This window comes from Pagrus pagrus, assembly GCF_965226575.1.
Source record: "Pagrus pagrus genome assembly, chromosome: 7".
NCBI classification, from domain to species: Eukaryota; Metazoa; Chordata; class Actinopteri; order Spariformes; family Sparidae; genus Pagrus; species Pagrus pagrus.
Genome location: NC_140191.1, coordinates 5,679,690 through 5,703,078, shown reverse-complemented (window position 1 = coordinate 5,703,078; position 23,389 = coordinate 5,679,690). Strand labels below are relative to the sequence as shown.

At 41.7% G+C, this 23,389-nt stretch overlaps 1 protein-coding gene across 2 annotated transcripts in view; it reads right to left on the bottom strand.

The window, feature by feature from the left end:
- Positions 1-2,620: 2,620 nt before the first annotated feature.
- Positions 2,621-23,389, bottom strand: part of rftn1b (raftlin, lipid raft linker 1b) — a 119,587-nt gene continuing 98,818 nt past the window's right edge. For both annotated transcript variants that reach the window (XM_084358693.1, XM_084358694.1), the window contains exons 8-10: positions 16,102-16,205; positions 9,154-9,229; positions 2,621-8,418 (exon numbers count right to left, since the gene is read on the bottom strand). In XM_084358693.1, coding sequence (XP_084214819.1) covers positions 7,756-8,418; positions 9,154-9,229; positions 16,102-16,205 — 843 coding nt within the window. In that variant the 3' untranslated portion in view covers positions 2,621-7,755. The remainder of the gene's footprint in view (positions 8,419-9,153; positions 9,230-16,101; positions 16,206-23,389) is intronic.

Sequence of the window (23,389 nt, the reverse complement as noted above, 5' to 3'; positions counted from 1 at the left end):
CACGTGACAGCATGTGCACTGCTATTCATGAAAGTAATACTGTATTTTGGATTAAGTACTCTATTACAATGGATCGTCTGGACCTTTGGGAATGTAACAAGACTGTTTTTGTTGGAGTTTTATGGACCAGTGGAAGACCAAGACGCCACATTGGTAAGTTACCAAAACTTTGTAAGCGGTTGTTTGTGAGGCGTTGTTTGTTTGTTAACTGTACCTGCTGTTGTGATTGTATCTTAAAATGGTTTGAATGAGTCAAACCACAAGAACCTTTCTATCGGTATATGTCTGTCGGTTTCATTTGATAAATCAAAGATTAGGCATTGCAGCTGTTGGCAATAAATATTCTGCTGATCAAATACTCATGATGAGTATCAATGATCACTTCAGTGCTTGTATGTGTGTTTTGATGTCTTGGACAGCCACTAGATGGCAGTGCTGCGTCAACTGGAGCTTTAAACCACGTCTCACCAGAAACAATGACTTCTGTGACACGACACATCCAATACAAACATGTGAGACTGATTTTATGGGTGTAATGAATTCTGAATCAATCACTTCAACACCGAACACCTGGCACAGCCATGCAGCCCCACCTCACAGCGAGCCTCGGGAGCCCTCTGGGGACGAAGACCGAAAAACCTGCATTTAATCAACCCTGAACGGTGTTTATGGCATCCTGTACCTGGATCACGAAAACATTTTTCAGCTACAAAAACAGACTTCATTATTCAAAAACATGCTGCCCTCAGCAAGTTTGTATGTAGCATTACCCCTGGGTTCTAGGATGTAACGCCCCGGGTCATAAGTTTAATATCCAAAGCACAAGGCTCAATGTGTTTCTGACCAGCTTAGTTTCTCGCCAGCGGTCCCCAATCTGCCTCAAGAGCCATTAACGCCTCCTGTAGTGAACAGAATGGATATGGTGTTTGCGGTTTTGGTTGAAGGCAAAGCCCTCCTCTTAATGACCTTACGCTCCCATGGGCTCCGAGCTCATGATAGATCACCCCGGCTGTGTGGACTCAACTGTAAATACGGTTCTGTTCATAAACACCGTAGGGGTATTATCACCCGAGCTGCTGGTCTTGGTTTTTTTATGTGAAATATTGATGCAGGCGCCACAGTTTTGGGGCTGAATGGCATTGTTTTGATGTGAGGGGGGAAATGAATAGTGTTGTTGTGGCGTGAGGGTGTAATAACTATAAAGTTGATGTATTCTAAGGGCTCCACAGTAATGAAGGTAATAACCAGACGGAGCAGAAGTTCTTCTCTCTTAGAGAAAGTAGTAATCTGGGGTCTTTAAGTGTCACTTCCCTGCTGCACCCTGCTTCGTTTTGTATTTCCACTGTGCTCAAAGGACTGAAGTTGTCCTTCCATCTTTCAGTTGCTTTCTGTATTTTCTCCAAGGGCGGTGTGGACCATCCTTGTGTAGAGCTAGAACACAAGAAGAACTTGTTGTTGCTGGTTAATGACATAGAGACAACAGGAGGACTGAATATTGTCTGCTGTCTTCTGAAGGTTGCAGGTATGGCTCAGTACACAAATCTGGTCTTGAGAGGCTTTTTTTTTTCTATAATCCCAGACATGTCTCTGTCTTGTGAGTGTCTCTCAGACTGGAAAGGCCGCTCCGCTGTCAGGTCCACATAGAGATGCTAAATGAATACAGAGTCTTTAATGGCATTTACAAGTGCAGGTTGTCACGAAACCAGAACTTCAGTGCAGTACTAGTATAAAAAACTTTCAGCATCACAGCCAAAAGAGAAAAAAGAACAAATCACTGAACACAAGATATTTGTAGTAATGTTAAAGAAACAGTTCACCCAAAAATGAAAATCATTTTCTGCAGCGTTCTCCTAACAGCTGAAGTAGATGTGGACTTAATTTAAAATTTGAAAACGCATATAAATAAACATAAAATGGCTCCAGACAGCTTGTCCAGTGTAATCCAAGTCTTCAGCAGCCAAGAAAACCCACATTGACTCGAAAATAAATTATTTACGCCTTTTCTTTAAGCCCAAATCGTCACCTACTTGGTAAAAGTGCTAGCAAGTAGGTGCTAGCTCATGCTCGACCCAGCGTCAAGAGTGTAAAATTATCTTTTCAAATCTTTTTTTAGTGTTTAAAAAAAGTCCCCATCTACTAGGTGATTTCCACCGACATGAGGGTGAGTATTTTTGATATTGAAAGTAAATCCACAGCATATTACTGAGTGACTGTAGTTGCAGTATTTTACAGTTGTCTTGCTTTGTGTACAAAACAATATCAAGAATATTAAATGGGCCCTTTTTTGTTCTTTTGGACTTGATCTGGAGTCAATCACACACTTAGACTTTACTTAAATGCAAAAAAATTTAATTCATGCCGCTCAGGGTCCCTCAATCAATAAACAAAACAAAAGACGTAAAGTAGTGTGGGATCATGGGAGTTGTTGTCTTCATTGTTAAACAAGCACCATCGCTGAAGAAAATCTATCTGAGACGAGGTAATGTTTTAAAGTTTTAGTTACTGGGGAGTTAGGACAGGGCGACCAAATGAAACGGAAAAATGAAAACCAGAACTACAGCAGTTGCTTCGACAAACAGACGCCGTATCTCCTTTGACACAAAAGAAGCGAGGACACGTGTACACATTAAATATAAATCATTTTATAATATACAAATTGTACAGATGTCATGAACAATAGGAATGTGGACATACTCAGGATAGCAAAGATAAAGAATACTTCTTCTTCCTCGATAGCAAACACTGCTATGCAGGTGACATCAGCACATGATCAAAGATACTCAACATTCAAGATGGCAGCCGAGGTGATAAAAAAACTAACATCAGAGACGAAAAAAAAACCTAAGAATACATTTTCCAGAGGCTGTGAGCAAGCTAAAGTGACAACACGGATAAAAAAAAAATGACGGCATCCTATTGTATCATGTTCTGTCATTTCTACTCTGCCTGTTTCACATCATAGTAGCACACAGGAAATGAACCATTACATTTTTTATTTTTTTTTACAGCATTACCAAGAACAATTGCACCAGCGCCACTATTGAGGCTCAGACAGTTATGCTGATATAAGACAGGAAACTGTATATTGCCCTTTTTTTTCTACACAGACGAGTAGAGGGCTGCAAATGTATATTTAAGTCTAACATTAGTCAAAGGTCTCCTTCTTTTCACGGACGGCTACGTTAACATGGTTCAGCATCATTTAACTGATGAAGTGTCGGATCCTGCCTCGCTTTGCTCTCCCTGTCTGTGTTTTTCTTTTTTTTTTTGTAATACCAGACGAAAAAAGGAAAGAAAAAAAAAAAAATCACAATTACCCACAGTCCCCTGGAGTGTACTCATGTCAGAGGTTAGACTGCACTGCAAGCAATCAGCCCTTATCAGGGAAAGATGGGGCGCTGAAGGCCACGGCCTTCAGGTAGGACGGACGGATACGGGGCCCCGGCTGTGACTTTTGTCAAGGTTACAATCACCCATGTTTGTGGATGTCCGACAGGGACGTAGCGGGAGCGGAAAAACAGGCATGTCACATGAGATCATCTTGCCGCTTAACTGATTTTCCAAACTCTGCTCCTCTGGATAGAGTGGAATACGATCCCTCTGTTTTCACAGGATGCCAAAGGGGAATAAATGTCACAGTTTCAGATTAAAAAAAACAACAAAAAAAGAGGTGAATACCGAAATAAATTTGTATTCATGAAACAGACAGATGACAGTTTATCTGCGACGCTGGAGAAAATGTAGAAATTGATTGAATCTGACGAAAAAATAAGTTGACCAGGATTCAGCGGGGAAATTTCCTCCCAAATATATTCATGATGATCTCGTCAGCTATCAAAAGGCGTCTTTTGGTATTGCCTTTCATACTTCATCTCTGTCACATCCTGACAAACGTGTGAAAAGTGACAGCTGAGTCCCCGGCAGCTCTGACGCGAGAGGCAGCACAAAATATCTCTTGAATACAATAAGTGCTTATTAAAGCTCAAACAGCCGAAAGCTAGAGGCAGCTGAAGAGAATGAAGTTGGGGGGAAATAAAATAAAATAAAATACCACAGAGAATATTATGATATGACTTCATATCTTATTTCAATATAGTGGTTATTGTGTCATGTGCTCGTGCAAAACTCCTGTGTACAGCTGTGGAAAATCCCATTCTGGCTCATATGTGACCCTTGACCTTGTCTGCCATTAGCGATGACCTCACGCTCACAGGTCTGGGCTCTGTCATAGTGGAGGGCGAGAGGACAAGGAGCATATGTTTCAGGGGGGGTCACATAGGCGGTGACCCCTCGGTTTAAAAACCAACAACAGCCCTCGGGAGGTAGCTCGAAGCGTCAGTCAGAAATACATTTTTAAGCAAGCTTTAGCGGAACAGCAGCGGCAACGCAAAGTCACCGTAAAATCTCCTGACTCGGAAACAAAACATTCACAATAATAATAATAAAAAACTGTTCTTAAAAATAAATCCAAAACATATTACACTTCAAAATGATTTATCCCCCTTCACTCTGAATGCCAGTAACAAAACAGGGAACAACAGCTTCAAAATACCAACACTGACTGTAGCAAAACGTTCCCGTTCGACTAGAACAAACATATAACACTTAAATCACCATTGTGCCTCTAAAAGACGATTTTCTAAAAGCAGATTGTGGGCCATTTACAGTATAGTAATAAGGCTAAGCTGGTCACAGTTTTTATATTCTACTCTACACAAAAACACTTTGCCATTTTACATTGAAAGAAATCTCAGCGGCGGGCGGATTCATTAAGGAGAGCACTTATTCGGCATAATCGATCTTACTTGTGTGTAATTGAAGAGTTTCATCCCCTCCCCCCCCCCACAAAAAAGGAGACACCAAGGTATCATCTATTCTCATAAAACAACAGATCCAAATTATGACAAATTATAGTCCGTACAAAGCGGGACAGCAGGTAGTTTAAGTTCTTGATTAACTGAATGTTTTAATAAATAGCTTTTCTGACATGTTTTGTGATGAAGCGTGTGTCAGGTCCTTGCTAAATTTAGCAGTTTTGTTTTTTTGTTTTTTTTTACACAAACTCTTCCTCCTCAGTGCAAATGTTTCCCTATGACATCAGCGGTAAATCTGAAGGCTATTTGCTCGACACGTTGAGGTGTTGTGCTGTCAATACCTCCGCCAATGAGTGACCCCCATTATAAATGCATGATTCCTGACAGATACCCCACTGACAAAATCCATTAGTGAGCTAATGAGAGCTCTACACCGTGAACGTCGCCAACCCCTTCGCTCCCCTCCCCCCACCCCGTCCCCCCGTTTTAAAATGGAAAGCTACTTGATGCCGTGAAACAGCACATTATGACTTGCTTATTGTCAGAAATGATGTCTGGTAAGAGGTGCTTAAAGAGCTGGAGGTAAAATAATGAAGGGAACCTCAGCGGGGAATGTGGGACGCAAGCGGCCGTTACTTTAAATGAGCCTATTCATTTCTTTTATTTGACTCTGTAACGCTCCGTGGTCTCTCTCTTTCAGCTCTCAAAACTCTCTTCTGTCTCAATTTCTCCTTCTCAATCTCCGGTTTTGGTCTCGGTAAAAAACAACAAGGCTCGCTCCTGACCGCACAGCTTCACCTCGCTTCCACGCTGACAAGGGCTTTTTGTTTGTGGCCGTTGACTGGAAATGTAATTAAAAATGCGACTTTTTGCGCGGAAATAAATCCTCAGTCAAGCTAACTAGGTGCATCTAAGTATGAGTTCTGCCCTTGAGCTGCAAACATTCAGCTGAATTTCACATCCTTATCTGACTCGGCTTTGAATATGGAACATTCTGTATGCAAGGTGAGCTTAGCACACCACACCAAAGAGTGATTATCGGCTCTCTTTGAAGCACTTGACGGCTTAGAGCTCAGCGTAAACAATTATCTCTACACCCTACTTTGGATTGCCTGTCGCAACAAACGCCTTTCCCATCACCTCTAACCAGCGTTTCTCCTCCAACTTGCCTCCACGTCACAACTTAACACTGTATGGTACACACAACGAAGGAATGGGAAATGGAGATACAGTCTGTGATCACGTAAGACGCTTCTCTGAGCACACATGCCCTTGTATTGTCAGTCATGTGGATGAGGCAGGCCTGTCCTGTCATGATCCTGCCTCTCGGGTTTCTCTGAGCTATTTTTTTCTGACGAGGGCTGTTCGGCTCTCAGGTGAAAGAACACCTCGTAACAGGTGATATTTCTCGATAGATGTATCAGGACGTATATGTTTCTCAAACTATCCCTCAAAAGCAAACAGAGAACTTTCTTCGATCCACCAGAATTAAAAATCAAAAGTCGCTGCTGTTCTTTTAAGTTTATCTAATTAACCCTGATCAGGTTGAACACTGACGTCAAACTCTTCATCCCTTTAAAGACCTGGTCACACCAGAAAGTGGCACAGTGTAGTTCATCCCTGTACCTTTTTGGGAAATTTGTAGTTCAAGAGTCTCGATGACCTAGGCACTAGGGGTTTCGTGGAATAATTGACTGGACAAGTAACAAAAACACTAGTCGACACTGCTTGTTTGTAGACTTATCGCTCATTTAAGATATCAGCATGCTGCATTAATAAGTGACATCAAAATACATCGTTAGCTATTCAGAGCTTTTGAGACGATCTTCTTTACTCCTGCAATAAACAGTATCTCCAGCTCAGACAAGATTGCTGGGGTGTTTAGTCCAATCAGATCACAGCTCGTTTGGCTCTGAGAAGCTGTTTACAATCTAGCTCCTGCCTGTGAATAAGCAAATATTCAACAAACCTACGGGATTCGATGACTGCTTGGGAGACTACCGTATCTGGCAAGCTAGCCGCTAACACGCTAGCTTTAGTCATTCTCAATAACTCTCAGAGCTTTTTTCTATTTTCTTAATACTGCCTTGTTCACTCCCCAATTTGTTCTTAAGTTTGTACAATATTTCATTTAGTGAAAAAGCAAGTTATCTCAGTCGCTCATCGAACAATACGTTATCTTACTCTTGTGATCAAAAACATTGACCTGAAGCTTGATTTTGAAGCTCTTCTGTAGATGATATTTATTGCAAGTTTTGGTTAAAAGATAAGGAAGGGGATTCTGGAGAAAGATAGTTGATTGTTGAGAGTTTTGGGCCGAATACCGACCCAAAGCATCTGTATTTGACGACCTGGGAATGAGTTTCAACAATCAACTACCTGTCTCCAGAATCGGCTTCCCTGCTGTACAGATTATGTAGTTGGTTGAACGGATGCAGATAAAGATGCACCAGCTCATCCCTACAATTAATCAATGATGCAAAATTGTTTGATTCTATTTAAAAGAAATTGATTTTGCCTCTGAATCAGTTTTAAATGATGGTGTGACCAGGCCTTTAAACTGATTCTCACTCTTCTCGAGTAAAACAAGACGGCAACCAACTTTCTAGATACTCAACCCCCTGTCGATCCTGATCCAGCTATTCCAGTGTCTCCACATCGACTATCCTGCACCAGCAACTCATGTTTCGGATATATACATTCAGTGTGTGTGGTTATACAGCAGGGCTTTATGTCTGACGTTACATGAAATTGTTCTGTCGCTATACTGCGGCAGGTTGCGCGGGAATCATCAATGAAAGATGGAAAGTTTTGGAGAATGCTGCAGCGATGGGGGATTAAAGCCCCTTTGATTTGGATCAGGGGCAACACTGAACCAGTTCTCATGATGGGGAATTTGAGAGGTAGGGTGGGGAAAAACCTTGACCTAGACTACTTGGGGCTACTCTTGAGTCTCCTCTGGGCTTTGATTATTTGGTGTGGCCTGTGAATCTGCCACGATCTCCTTGGCAATGACCTCCACGCCCGCCGGCTCTTCCGTCTTGCATTTGATTGCGCTCTCTTCGCCCTCGTCTTTCTCCTCGTCCGTCTCGACCCCGTTTTCGATCACAGCTTCAACTTCTGCTCCGCCCTCGTCCTCCTTTTCTTTGGTCTCGCTCTGTGTTTCGACAGTCGCAACGATTCTCGTCACCTCTTGGACCTCGCCCTTTCGTAAAGGCTCTCCGTTCTCCTTTGATCCATCGATCTTCTCTTCCTCCTCTTCTTCAGTGCCGTTTTCTGCTCCGTTGTCTTTTGTCTCTGCTCCTCCATCTTTCTCTTCAACAGTCTCTACGCTGATTTTGATCCCATCGTCATTCTTTCCATCTTCCTCACACCTCGCCTCCCCCTCTTTCGATGTCTCGCTTTCTCTCGCTCCCTCCACATCTGCCGCGTTCACCCTTTCATCCCTGCTCTTGTCTTCCTCACTCTCAGCCTTTTCTCTGTCATCAAGAATCTTGGGATCCTCGGCATCCTTCTCCGTTTTTGTTTTCTTCTTCTTCTTGTTCTTTGCTGTGTCTTTGATGCAGTTCTTGTTGGACTTGCTTCGGGGCTTGAAGATCAATTTCTGAAACATTCAAAGTTAACATTAGCATGTTAGTGGAATGTAAATCTTTAAATATGCTTTTGGGCACAAAAGAAGTACACACAGACTTAATTAAGAATGGATCAGAGTGGATCTAATATTGTCCTGGGATAATGAGCTAATTCAAATGAGTCTCACTGATGCCGGGAAGGAAATTGAGGCCATTTTGAGGGGAATTATTGGTGGCCCTGAGGCCTGCAGTCTGACCAAACAAACAGAAAAGAGTGAATGCAATATGTCCTCAATTACTTGAACAACTTCTGCAGGGTTCCTTACACTGCAGGGATACAGAGAGAACTTGGATAAACTGCAAAGAAAATCTTGTTAACGCTAGCAATTCCCAGAGTCTTAGGGCCTATTAAATTTGTTGTTGTGATGGCAGTTTAAATGCGGGTCACAGAAAGCGTCAACATGGATTCATTCCACTGCGGACAAAGGTTAGCTCCAGAGGTTATCACCACTATTCAGGGTCGCTGAGGAAGCATTACCAGCCCAGCTTCCCCAAACAACATGTGTCCTGACATCTCAAACAGAGAGAAGTCCATTCACATTTGTCCGGTGCTGTGTGTTTGGCTACCTAAAACAAAAACAGCTGTGGGATTGGAGGTGGCAGGAGGTGATGTTGGCCTTGGACATATGTTAAGGAGCTGACAGAAGGACTGGTGGGAGAACCCCAATTTGCTAAGAAATACATAGAGGAATGTTGAGGTCACGTACCTTTGCTTCCCTCCTCTTTCGGCCCAACACGGGTCTCTGCAGGAAAACAATCTGTTTGGTGGACAGACTTCCATCACTGAAAGATGAGGACAGAGAGAGAGAGATAAAGAAAGTGGAGAGGATCATTCGGAAAAATGTTGGCAATTCAAGAAGACTCTGAGATAATTAAATTTTTCAGTCAAACACTTTTTTTGGTACCAATTTAGTTCGAAGTGATAAAGAATGAAAAGAGAATGATAAGGAGATCGGAATAAGCTTCTCCCATTTGCTTTTCAGCATTTAATTTTTAATTTTCAGGCTCATAATTTTATTTTGGGTTACTACTAGAATACATTTACAGTGCTCAGTGCTAAAAAAAACATTAATTTTCTCATACTGTCCAGTGTTGCAGCACTGTATTCCCTCTCAGTCTGAAACGCTCTGTTTTAGCTCCTGTCTCTTTAAGGCCCCCCCCCCTTCCTGAATACCCAGCCTTCTCTGATTGGTCAACTCACGCACGCCTGAGCCAGCACCGCTAACAACAACAGAGCAGCTGTGTTAATTCAATTCTTACGTGCCAAACCAGCTGCTAGACGTAAATTATAAAAATGCGTGACATGGGGACAGTGTGATGTCACAAAGTCACAAAATTAAAGGCGGGACTACTGACGAGGCATTTCAGGAGCAGTGTTTTCTGTGGGAGAGACGAGCCTCCATGGGTGTGGACTTTGACCTTTTTAACTTTCAAGATCCTAAACCTTAAACAGACTTAAGGAAAGGGGAAAAAAATAACGAAAGAGCTGTAAACAGATTCTTCATTATTTATTGTTTCCTTTGCCTGAAAGATTGCTGTGAACTCCAAGATAAAAACGCATGATTCATTTGAGTTAAATCCTCGGATAACACACAGTCATCCACACTCTTTCTGACCTTCCATCAAGATAGTTGCATGATCGTCGGCCGCTGCTCATGCTTCACGCTCTTATCCGACAGTTTAAGGATATAGGCTCACATCTGTGGCCCCACCTCTTTGCTGCCGTCATCTATCAGTGTCGTTTCCCCACTTTTCCCCCCACTTGAAAGTGATTTTTCGCATTGCGAGGGGGCAGATCATGACGTTTCCCCCGAATGTCTGCATGCAACTCATGAACGCATTCGGCTTCTCAGAACATGTATTTCGTCTCTTTTCCTCAATTCCCCAAATATAATCCTCCGTCCCATGCACATGTCACACTCCTGTGTTCTGAGAGGGATAATCTGCTCGTGCTGACAGATTAATCGTGGCAGGAAATGCAGATTCATTTCTGAGTAGGCTTCCTGTCTCTCACGCTCACTCTCACTCCTGCGTCTGCTCGTCTTTGTCATGCACAGCTCCTTTCACAGCCCGGCGTGCTCACACTACCAGCTCAGTTTACCTCTCTGCTTTTATCTCCAGTGACAGCTGCTTTTGTGACAGTTTCATTGTTTGTTTCTGCTTTATTCCTCCTATTATGTTTTGCTATTATCGGACATGGCTTAAAAGGAGATATGCCGTCCCGTGCTGCTCTCTGACACAAGTTCAATAACGCGCACGCACACACACACACAAAGGTTAGATGCTGTCCAAAGTTAAGCTGCCCGCTCAGCCTTGCACATGAGGAAAGATGGCAGGTTTATGATCGCTGCAGAACCCTAAAAGCCGGCAACAAATCTTCCCTTTCTCAACATCAAATGGGTTTGAGACTCCTCCAGCAGAAGGCTTACTATCTAAACCATTCAAAGCCCACCGCAACTTCTTTTTTCCATTACCTCCTTCCTTCCACCATTTATCCATACTGCTATTTTCTGGGCTGTCAAGAATGCTGGATGGCTTTCTGGGCGAATCGTAGTTGAAAACTAACCTGGACTTCCCAGCAACAGCCCGAGCACATTAAGCTAGAAAGGAGTGGATGGCTTAGAAAATTACAGGCCTTTACCGAGCCTGCTCTTGCCTGTCAGTGCCAGCTGCACTATTATAACTTGAAGCCATACAGAACAGCAATAGCCTGTGTCAATTTACGGGTGAATGTACTCGTTGCTGGCTTCATCTATAGGGGAAAGCACACCTATGCAGCAAACTGCCACAGAAAAGCATTGACACATTAAAATGCTGCACCCAAACAATAAAAAGACTATAACCTAACGTACTGATCACTATTTAGTCTCCGACACCTGCAATAATTAACCAATTTATCCGAACCTTCTTGTTTCCTTGTTCACTCGCTCCGTTGTTAATGCAGAGGAATTCGCATTTACTGTAGTTAATGGCTCTAAAATGTAATTACCATCTGCATTAATTGAATGCGGCGAGCATGAATGCATGCTCCGAGACAACTACATGAATTAATGTTGTGTGGAGGAGCCGCTGAGCACCAGTTAGCATTAATTTCAGACGCCGCTGAGATCACTGACACTTATCCGACCCCTCCAGATGAAGTGCAGCCTGCGAGCCCTCAGACGACAAAAAAAGCGTGCATTTGCAAATTTGCTATTTAAAAATGGAGGAGTCAACACCACAAAAACAAGTGTAATGAGTATTGCTAATCTGAAATAGATCATCAACCATTATTCCGGCGTGCAAAATGTTCCGAAGGCAGGGAGAGAAATGAGCTCCGTCTTGTACTGTATCTAGGGCGACTCTGATTAATTAGCCATGTTGTGCTGTTGTGTTGTGGCATTTTGAGCGAGAGGAGAGAGGGAGAGGGAAGGTGGGGGGGGGGGATAAAAAAAAACAAAACAAAGGATGAAAATAGAGAGGTAATTAATCAGACATGTTGTGAAAGAGCAGCAAACATGACCGACTGAGGCGGGGGCACGGCAAACAATCGGTCAGTGCGCTGATGGAAATGCTACATGCACACTTCATCAGCCTGACACACCACAACATTATATTAAAGAATAGTTTCACATTTAAAAACAACACTTGAGTGCCTGAGCTGAAATGTATGTATATTCAAGTTATTATTAGTCGTTATCCTTTTCTCCTGTCTGAACAAAGATCCCTATTATTTATGTTCAATGTGAGATACACTGCGTTCATTTCATTTCTGAAAGATTAGATGAAACAGGCAGTGACAGTTACATCGTTTAAGACATACATTTACATTAAATGTATGTAAAGTGGCATAAATGAGCCTTAAAATGATTTAATCCTAAGTGACGGGAGGACAAAATCCACAGTCTCTACTGTGTGCAAAGATGCAATCTAATATTTGGCTTCAGTGTGAATGTGTGGATCCTCTAAAGTTACGATCTTCTATAATTTCTTCTCGTACCTTCCTGTGCAATGTTTCCGTTCTTAGTTGAAGCAAAGGGGCAGGAAGTGGGAGACACTATATAACCGATGCAGCTAAACTTTGGACACAGACGTGCATTTTGCTTAGTTCAAGGACTGTGGGTTTTTTTCACAGTCACTAAAATTGACTCAGAAGCTGCTTTGTAGTCTGGTGGTCAGGTAGAGGATACTGAACAGGCTCTGGATGGGGGGGTGTTGTCTTTTATTTGTCTTTTAATATGGATTGCATTTTGTTAATTTTGTATAAAGACTGATGGTGCACTATACCACATTAAATAAGGAAGGACTTACCCTTACCTGCACTTTACTTGAAGGATTATTTTTGCTCTTGTTATGACTAATCTGCCATCAGCAGTTTGTTTTCCTTCTGTTGCTATAGGAACCACTGTCTGCACAGTTATACTGCAGGTACGACTGAGAATAGGCGTTTTCAGACCGGAGGAACCGTCTCATCGTTCTAACAACTTCTCCCTTTTTACAGAACCAGTGTTTGTTTACAATAACCTCCTGGAGGAGAACTCCCCTGCACCGAGCACTACCTTACATACCATTTTCTTCTAGTCTTTTGCTCATGATTTTTCTGCCAAAGTGCAGACATCTCAGTCATTATAAACAAACACTTTCACTAATGTTAGTTTGGAGACCGCCGGGCCACAGACGAAAGAAAATGACAGCTTAGCCCAAACTAGCAGTTAGTCTGAGATGTCTTGTGTAGATATCAAAGAGCTGGCAAAGTAACACGGCACATAAAACAAGCCCAGCAGCCTCGAAATGTCAGATCAGACTATTGTGTTGGACTACACAGGATCTTTAAGCATTATAGCTGAAAATGACAACAGAAATAAACATGTTCGCAGATTTTACAAAAATGTTGTAATGAAAATAAACCACCAGTCGTCCAGTGACTTCCAGAAATGACTTGTTAGCGTGATGTCACAGTGATTATGTCTATTACTGATCTGCCATCAGCAGTTTGTTTCATTCTGTCACAACCGTCACTTTCACAGTTACTCAGCAGCTACAGTTTGACTGACAAATGTATATCCATTTTGGCAAATCTGTGATGGTCAATGGTTTCAGGCGTCTTTATTCTCATCCCCCATTGTCTTTGTTGGACTACATCTGTTTTGTTTTTGTTGATTTGTGTAGGATGCACAGATGCTATGCTTACTGCAAAACAAGCTAGCCATTAGCTCTCTGAAAGCTAATGTGTCCCTAATACAACACTTGTTGAATACTTCATTAGATTTGCTTGCCAGCCTACTCTACTAATTAATTATTATAATAGCCTGCCTATCGTTTAGCGCTTATTTATAGTATCTCATCTTTTTCTGATTTATGACTTTCCAATAATGTTTGTTGCCCACTAGCCGACTGTTTCCACATTGCTGCATGTATAAGGGTAGTTATACAGCCTATATACTAATAACTGCTACTAATTAGACCACACTATTATTTATTTATTAGTATGAAACATTATGTGACCACATTTAAGCAAAAAAAAACAGCATTTTTGTATACTACTCTCTATTTAACACCTAAAATATGAGCGGTTTCTCCGACCGGTTTGAAGAGAGCCTTAATCGGCCACACTGGAGTGAAGGGTTTGACTGGTACAGTTTCATTATCAGCATGTCAAAGACCAAATTCTGTTTTTGAAGTTAGGCTCTTCGGGGCGCCTGAAAAACATGCGAGGCCTTTGACCGTAAGCGGATGTACACTCATATAGCAGCCATGAGTGATGAGTCAGCAAAGGCTTAGCCGAGGGACCGTTACATTTCTGTGAGGAGATTTTCCGCCATCAGTCAGAGCGGCTGCTCGACTCGAAGCTCAGCCTCAACTGGAACAGATTTAGGTCAATATTTTCTAAAAGCTGTCGTATTTCTTTGAACAATAACTTAAACAGACGAGGGGGCTGCTGTTATAATTCATACTGCGTTCCGGTTTTTACAGAAAGCTGTTGCATGTACAGTACAGTGGGTTTTACGCTCCTGCAGCAAGTTACAATAACTTTTCACACAAGGCTCAGCTTTCAGCTTCACACTTCCTTAGGAAAAAAACTTTTAAAGGTTTCGTGTGAACTTCAGAGTTGCCCCCACACAACAGAAGTAGAAGTGGAGAGACATTTTCCATTTTCATTTTATTCACAGAACTTTTAATACAAACAATCCAACAAACACTGCAGTGACTCAGAGCTGCTACATCAGGTTATAGTCCTAAAAAGCTACTTCTTTGTTATCTTGTGAAAAACCTGCTCTCAAATGCCAACTTCTTCTTTCTTTCATGAACTAAGAAAAAGAGTCTCGTCTCAGGCTTGGTAACAATGTTTTTTGGGTAAAATCCAGCAGGTTTTTAAATGATTCAGGAGCAGTGTTGGAACATAAAACACTGCTCTAAATTACTGGAGGGATGTTGGGATGTGGGTGCATATGTGCATGGATATGCAATAAAAGTCAAATGAAATGTGTCGCATTACTTTTGGGGACCAAAATAAAAATTCAGATATGTCACAGAATAAACAATCAAGTGAAACACTCAAATATCCCTGACTAATTTTGAGTAATGTGAAGTACTTCTACTCGGGTACTGTACTGAGGAGTATTCATTCATAGCTATCTCTCACTGTTTTTTAAATTAAATTTTATTCCATTTCAGCGTATTTTTATCCTGTATCCTTTCATTTAAAATCGGATTTACATTTATCTTTTGAATATTGCTTTGTGTTTCTGATGTTTTAATGTTGTCTCTATGCAATTTTATGCATCATTTAAAGGTCCTATTTGTAAGAAAAGTTGATTTTTTGAGTCTCATTCCATCTCGTCAAATACTGACGCTTTGGGGTGGTAGGTCATTGATTATAGGTGCTATAACTTGTGCCTTGCATTGACTATCTCCATTTTAAGGTACTTTTAGCCGGGTTGTTAGGATATAATGTCAGCAGTTAACGTTTCTGCAAATCACAAATAGGTCGAAGGTTGACATTTGTGCCAAATGTGGCATATCATGTTCACATTATTAGCCACACTGGGTACTTTTTTTTTCAAGGAGACCTGAGGATATTTCCAGCTGTTTTTGTGGCGACCAAAACTGGCTATTTTTCATGGGAAGTAGGACCATCTTGATCTGTGGTTGTGCCAACCAAAACAGGTATTTTAAGCCAAACCATGATTAACCAACATAAAGTTGCAACATAAAGAAAGTTTCAGTTTTAACTTATATGTGATTTTGCAGAAATGTACTTGGCTAACATTTATTCTGGTGACTGGGTTCAGTACTTTATACTTCTACTTACTTTTAACTATTAAAAGAATTATGTAAATGTACTAATCATACCTATAATATAATAAAAATTATTATTTGACATTCTTGAAAGGATCGTTGTGCAGTATGACTACTTTTGACACTATAGGTGCATTTTAGCTGATAATACTTAAGTATTTTTACTTAAGTAAATGCAGGACTTAATTGTTATAGAGTACTTCAACGTTGTGGTATTACTCTTTTTTAATTATTTAGGATTTGCTGGTTTAATAGGTAAAAATTTACATATATGTTTGTAGTATCTGTTGCTGCAATTCCTGCATCTTGCCAACAGGGGTCGGTAGAGGTCATAGATTACTTACTGCCCCTTTTAATAGTCAGATGAGGGTCAGTACCTGTTAGTCTTGATCACAGGAGTTGGCAGCACACAGGTGAGCCTCCATCCATACGTGGCCAGCGACTGAAGCAGAGGAATGTAATCTGCCTTCACCTGCAAACCCTGTGGAGAGAACAAGATGTCTGTCACAAACCTACAATCAATCCAAACAACCCTAATCTCCATCCTTCTCCCCTTAAATATCACATATAGTACACAGCACAAGGAACAGCGTGCAGCAGAGTGCATCGTGATTACAGCCGTGAAGCATCAAGGTATGAGATGCAATCAAACGTTGTTGGCATCACACAGCAACTCGAATCACAGCTTAAATCTTCCCTCTGAGATACAAAGTCTTTAATATAATGTCTGCAGGTTTTCTTAGAGGTTGTTTGTCATAAAAAAAAATGTACAAAGGAAAGAATAAAAACCAAAGCGTGGATCAGAAAGTCCCTGGTTGCCATGAGTCAACATGGCAACCATCTCTATTCAGGTCAAGCACGGTAAGTCCTTGAACAAACATACTGCTCATGTGAAACTGCTCACGTTATGGTAAACACTGTAATGATCTTTGTGCTTTTGAACTGCCGTTAAATAAGCATCGCTTTAATCACAGATTTAAACTAAGGATGGACGAAACAACAAACACTTAAATGCTTATATTGACTTGGGGGGGAAAAATAGGTCCTGTCAGTGATTCAACCTGAGATGTACACAGATTACTTAATGTATTTCAGAACACACACACACTCACACAACCTGTTCGAAAGAGGAAGCGTGCTGTGGTTTGCCATGCCTGCCATGTTCGGCACCTGCCGAAATCGAAAAACCGCAACGCGTGTCAGTCAGATTGCTTTTACCTCCGGCATATGCATTTGCACTCACGCACACACACAGAGAATCACGCACATCTGCAGTTATTTAACACACCAGTTATTGAGAAACCTCAATCAGTTGCGCCTTATTCTCTAAATGATGCCTAGAGCTGTGGTCTATGCAAACTAAAATACGATGTGAAAGACAAGAGGGTCAGCATTTTGGGCTGTTCGCCGCTTTACGTAAAATCCAGACCGTTGGTGCTGCAGTGTGAGAACTGATATGAGTCAAGAAGGCGGCGAACATGAACGCCTCAGAAGTTTTGCAGAGTCTATTCATAGAGCGCTGATCAACTGTACAAGAACAGAGACTCCGGCATACATCACACCTACACACGCCACATTAGCCTTCACTGTACTGTGAAGTGTGAAAGTCTTCTCTAATTAAAGCTGCACCCAGCCAAGGTTTTTTCATGTGGATGTACTGTACACCCGGCTTCATCAGCCGCTACCACAGAGAGCCACGTTAACACACGACGACACTGTAGTTCACATTCATTAACCAGGTACAGGGCAGTGTGAGGTACTGCAAATTAAAAGCTTTTATTGTGGTAACCAGGTTGCTAGTTGGCAATGTCGTTGTGTTTTCTGCTCTTTTATTTCTTCACTGTTAAAAATCATAACCTCGTAAACCTTCTTTCATCGTAGTACTGATCCATCGTTACTGCTGCAGGTTGTACTGTAGTGCTATATTCAGCAAACCCACAAAAATGATTTCAAATTCTCAATGAGATCCCAACATTTTTAAGAATGATCAAACACATTCAACTGCTGGAAATATGTAGAAAAACATCTTGAATTTTCTATTAAAACGTAAAATTCTGCTTCAATAACGTGTAGAAATCAGCATCTACAGAATAAAGATAAGATCGCTACATGATTGCTTCGGTCTGTAAAGCTAAAATCAGGATTCAAGAGGTTTTAGAAGATGAGAAGGTGTTTTTTTCTTGGAAATAACATTTTAAAGGCTGGGTTCACTCAAATCACACGCTCATGTGATGTAATGACACATTTCAGGAGGGAGTCAAATCACTACTGTGAGACTACGGAGTCATAAACTATCTACCGATCTAACAGTCATACCTGAACAGCACCTATGAGAACAACAACTACTGAAATGACTACTATTATTATTTTAACAACTCCAACTACCCCAACTGCTCATACTGAACCACCATTACAGCAACATCTGCTACTACAACAATGAAAGCTACTGAGTACTTAAGTACTACCACTATAACTGTATTTATACAGATACTACAAGCATTCTTGCTCAATGTTTAATGTGTTTAATTTACTTGATGCAATGGTCTTTATCTCTTTGCACGTTTGTTTTTACCTACTCAGGCCAAATAAAACTTGACAAACAACTATATAACTCATGAAATATTAACAAAATGATTCAATAATTCATCTGAAATAGATAAAATTACATAAATGCAGCAACACACACATTTAAACCAGACAGTCACCAAAGTAAGAAACGAGGTTAACTGCTCTGCAGATCTATTTTCCCCTTGTTATCCTCCCTCACACCGGCTGTCAGTCAGAGCCTTCGATGCGTCACACTCTAATAATTCCCACCACCCAACAATTGCGTGCATGGCGAAATACTGGGGTTGCCTGGAAGGAAAATGACCTTCTTAGGGTATATGAATTGCTTTTACACTGGGAAATGAAGTACTGACAGTCAAGTAAAAACTTCATTCATTACTTGTTGTATATCGCAGTAATAATGTATGGTTGTAACAGGATCCCACGGCACATTAGTTTGCCTCGGCACACCATTTGGGAACCACCGATCTAGACAGCAGTCGTATCATTCAGTTACTACTTCTACTACAACTAACACCATTATAATTACTATTACAGCCACTGCTTCTCCAATCCTTTGAGCTGTTACTGCAACGTTTCAAGTACAAGTACTGCAATTACTACTACGACTGCAGTGGTTTCCTACCACCACTATCTCTACCAATTTTGCAGCAGGGTGTAATGGGTGGTGATACAGAGAGATTAAAGAGTCAGAGCATTTCTGAGAGAGAGAGAGAGAGAGCCTGATCAGCATGCAGTGCTCATTTGCTGCCATGAGACAGACTCTAAGTCCAAACACTTAAACCCACTCCGCCGCACAACGTCTCATTTTTCTTCCACAGATTCCTATTGACCGGGATGACAGTACACGCACAAACAGACCTAAAGCACTCACACATCAAGTTGTAGGTTGCACAGAGCTAATCGTTAGGATACAAGACAGCGCTCCAGACATTATTTACACAAGCATTACTTTCTAAGTTCCTACAGGGAGCAGCGCATCTACATTTTTCGGGGGGTTTGTGTTGGATCAGATCCCAGAAACAGAGTCTCTTTCAAAGCTTGCCCGGGAAGTAAATTGAGAAATAATTTTTCTGTAATGGCTTGCTGTTCTTTGGAGGAGGTGAGAGTTAATCACAGTCCCTGTAGTCTGGCTCCCCTCTCATCCGCTGACTTATTATGCAGGGGCCACCTCGCTGCATCAGCACTCCGGCAGTAACCTGCGAGGCTAAAAAACAAAGCAATCACACGGCCATCTTCGTCTGCGATGCTATCTGGTGGAATATAAAGAAGGACCACATGGTAAGAGGAGAGAGGAGCTCCAGTTCAAGCTACTTTAAATTAAATCCACGGGTTTTTCCTGAGATCATCTCTTCACACAGTTAAACACATTCCTACCTTGGAGCGACCACCTTGCTAAAGGGCATCTCAGCAGGAAGAGGAGAGCATGTCAGATACTTAACCGTCACAGTTGCCTCAGCTGATGTTGGTAGCTATAATAACAACTGCAGAGGCAATAACCCACATCTAATCTTTAAATTTTCGATGCTAAAGCTCCTCTCTATCATCCTCAGAGAAGTTATTGAGATATATTATCCAGTGTTAGGGAAGTAGACCTCAGACAAAGTTTGTTTTCGGGCCTGTGGCAGATGAGGGTGCAGCTGCAGGTCAGCGCCGAAGTTCAAAGTGCCCTCTGATAGTCCGCTCAACAAAAACACCAGAGTATTGTTCTTACCGTTAACCCCCTCCGCTGACTCCGTAAGGCAGACATAACAAACCACAGTTCTGTTTTTTTTTTCCCTCGCCAGCTCTGAATATTGCTGTAATTTTGCAGACAACTCGGGTCAATAGGTTTGCAGACACAGTCGGGTAATGATGAAGCAAATACCTTTTAAAAAAAGGGCATTCAGATAGTGTTCCTGGTGGGCTCGCTTGGCCTGGAGTGTTGTCACAGCAACAGAAAATCAGCATCCACTATGTTTTTAAAGCACAGCAATAACCTTTTCTAAGTGTCACTGGCCCTTTCAAAGACGCTCGAAAGAAATCTTTAATACGTGCGCTTTCTCTTTTTGCATATTTTCCTCTTGGTTACTTCCGATCAGTTCTGTGTTTGGATAATATATCAGCTTATTGGCCAGAAGTCATCGAAGTTATCAACGTCTCTCGTGTGAGCGCGTCTGGTTTGCGGTAGAGCTGATGGAGCTACCGATGGTGGTTCAACAGTATCACCAGTTTGACAGAACAAGCGTTTTCTGAACTCTTTCAGGACTTCTGGTCCACCTTGGCTCAAAGTTCACTCTTGACCTATAAAACAGTAGTTGTAGTTGTAGGTGAGAAAAACAATCTCGCCACAAGGTTCATTGCCTGGCTGCTCTGGAGCGTTGATTGTTCCACAGGATCTAAAAATACCACTAAAGCTGCATCGGGCACAAAGCTAGGCCCTCCCCAAGCACACCTACGCACCATCTAGGGAGCTTTTCATTGTTTAAAATTGCATCGCTGCAACAATCACACAGTTTAATAAAAGACATCCAAAGTGCATCTGAACTTTTTATGAGGCATTAGCCCACCTTAGAGTCAAGACTAAACTATGCAGCCTGGCAACACACGATGAGGTAGTTGAAGGAAACAAAGGATCAGCCGGTGCAGGAGTTGTTACCGTTCCTCCTGAGCTGTCAGTGAAAGCTTTTACCGTGCACTTTTGCAGGGGGAATAAAAAATGTTAGTATTTAATGATTGAAGCTGATGGTTCAAATGGTGGTTCTGAGACAGATCATCAGACAAATCATCAGCTTAAAAGCAGCAGTACTAATTATTTTATATTAAAAAAAAAAAATAGATGGCCCAGAGTCTTATTCTGACAGCAGAGCTCCTCACGCTTCTCTGTTTATTGCCTTGTTCAATTAAGCCTCCAGCTAGTTAGCTCTTTTTTAGGTTGACTCAACTGACTGAAGGAGAAGAGGGGAACAAAGACACTCTCTGTCTCGTGTTAACCTCAATTTGGACTCAGATCTGCCACCCACACCGCACTGATTCCTCTCTGATGTCCCCACAGCCTGGTGATTACGATATATTAGACCGTTTTCTGAGGGCCTCCATGATGTGGTTGCTCGACAGAGAGAGACTCAGATCTTTTACTCAAGCAGAAGTATCAATACAGCAAATTAAAAAAATGTCTTTACTAGTCAATGTGACTGATGTATTTTCATGCATTAGTGCTAGTGCTATTCCAGCCATGTTTTACCAGATTATTTCTTTAATTATCTTTTGGCTTTTGTATGGCTTTATTGATAGGGGGGGGTTACAGTACATGCAGCAAAGGGCCCAGGCTGGACTCGAACCCCGGGCCACTGCAGTGAGGGCAAAGCCTCTGCACATGGGACACCCGCTCTACCAACTAATGGGCACCCCTACCGGATTATGTCTGAGCAGAAGTCAGGACATCTCCAGCTGTGTTCTTCTGGCAAAACATGATCTTTTCCTCAACCTAACCGAGTGTTTTCTTAACCTAGACCTAACCAGAGCATGAGCACAGCATGAACATTTAACCTAAAGAAGCGTAAAGTTGCAACATAATGAAATGTTGCAACTTTAAAACAACTATTCTGGCGATTGGGTTGAGATAATGTGACGATTTTGGTCCAACACCGTCATTTTAAATGAAACCATATAATGGGTTTGGAGGGAAAAAGTCTCTTTGGTGGAACTTAACAAATCATAAACATCTAAAATGTGACAAAAGGCCTCAACTGGACATGGTTTTAATATTGTGCAATGATTTCTTAAAGATAGATTATCATCCCTGACAAAAACAGCAAAGTAGTCACAGTAGCAGTTTATTAATATTTGGTAATATTCTTTCTCAAACAAAATACTCAAGCCCCTAAAAACTGCCCTTAACTACAGGATATGAGTGTTGAAATGTTACTTCTCACCACCGTTGCAGGGACGATCACAATAAAACCGCCACATTTTTAGACTCATGTTATTACTTGTTTCTAATATCTTACTGCGCCGGATAAACAACTGCACCCTATAAACCAGAACCTCTCCCTCCGACTCCGATCTATCAGCATCATCGTCACGCTGTGTGACAGAGCGGGCGCGATCTCACACTCGCAGGGACAGTGCAAATTACTCTCCTTCTATCTAGGTCACCTCTTCTCTCACCTAAGTCAGAGAGGATAGAGATATCATGGACGGGCGAAACACGTTAATGATCGGCTCTGCGTGCGACATGCAGGCCTCAGCGTGCAGACACAGAACACTTTAGGTATCATGTAATGTATATTGTAGGTGAATAATCGGGCTTGTTGTGTAGAAAAACCTGCAAATCTGCATCCTGTGTTCTTTGCAGCGACCACTGAAGTGAACCTAGAGGAAGTCGCTCTTCGCCAGCTGCCTTTCATGTGACCCTGATTTTCAAGAGGGACTGAGCACACACACGCGACATGTTTGTGTGTGCGACTGAGGTTTCCTTTTCTATGTCTTAAAACTATTTCTTCAAAGATCCCTCTCTGCCATACCAATGCTGTGATGTGGGGCCCTAATCCCATTTCTTTTTTTTTTTTCATTTCTGCGAGACTGTGAAGTGCTGCTCTTCAAAGTCAGGCACGCAAGTAAATTCTGGGAACGAGCGACAACAATGTCAGCGCTGTTAAGCTCCTTTCACTTGCTTTGACTTTGGACTGCCATTTCTTAAATTTGAACTCCAGTGATATTAACTTTAAGGTGTCTCTTTCTCCGGGAGCAGACACTTTCTCTGAACTCTCCTTTGCATTTTTTCTTGTTTGTTTTTTTTTTACGACTTGTCAAGATCAAGGAGCGAGCAAGCCTGCGACATCAAACTGCGGCGTTTTAAGTGGTTGAGGAAAACATTTTACTTTTCTGACAATCGCGCTGTGACAACCCAAAGTTTTTAATACGTCAAAATATGTCAAAAAACTATGTACAAAAAGTTAATGCTCAAAAAGCTGTAAATCACGAGATGAAAGTCTACACAGCTTCTTATTAAATCTGCCTCTAGATCCTCAAGAAGTCAGAGAGAAAACGGCTATCTTGGCTTTAAATCATTCTGTGAACTCATAAAATATCAGTTATTTTTTATGTTCTAGCTGC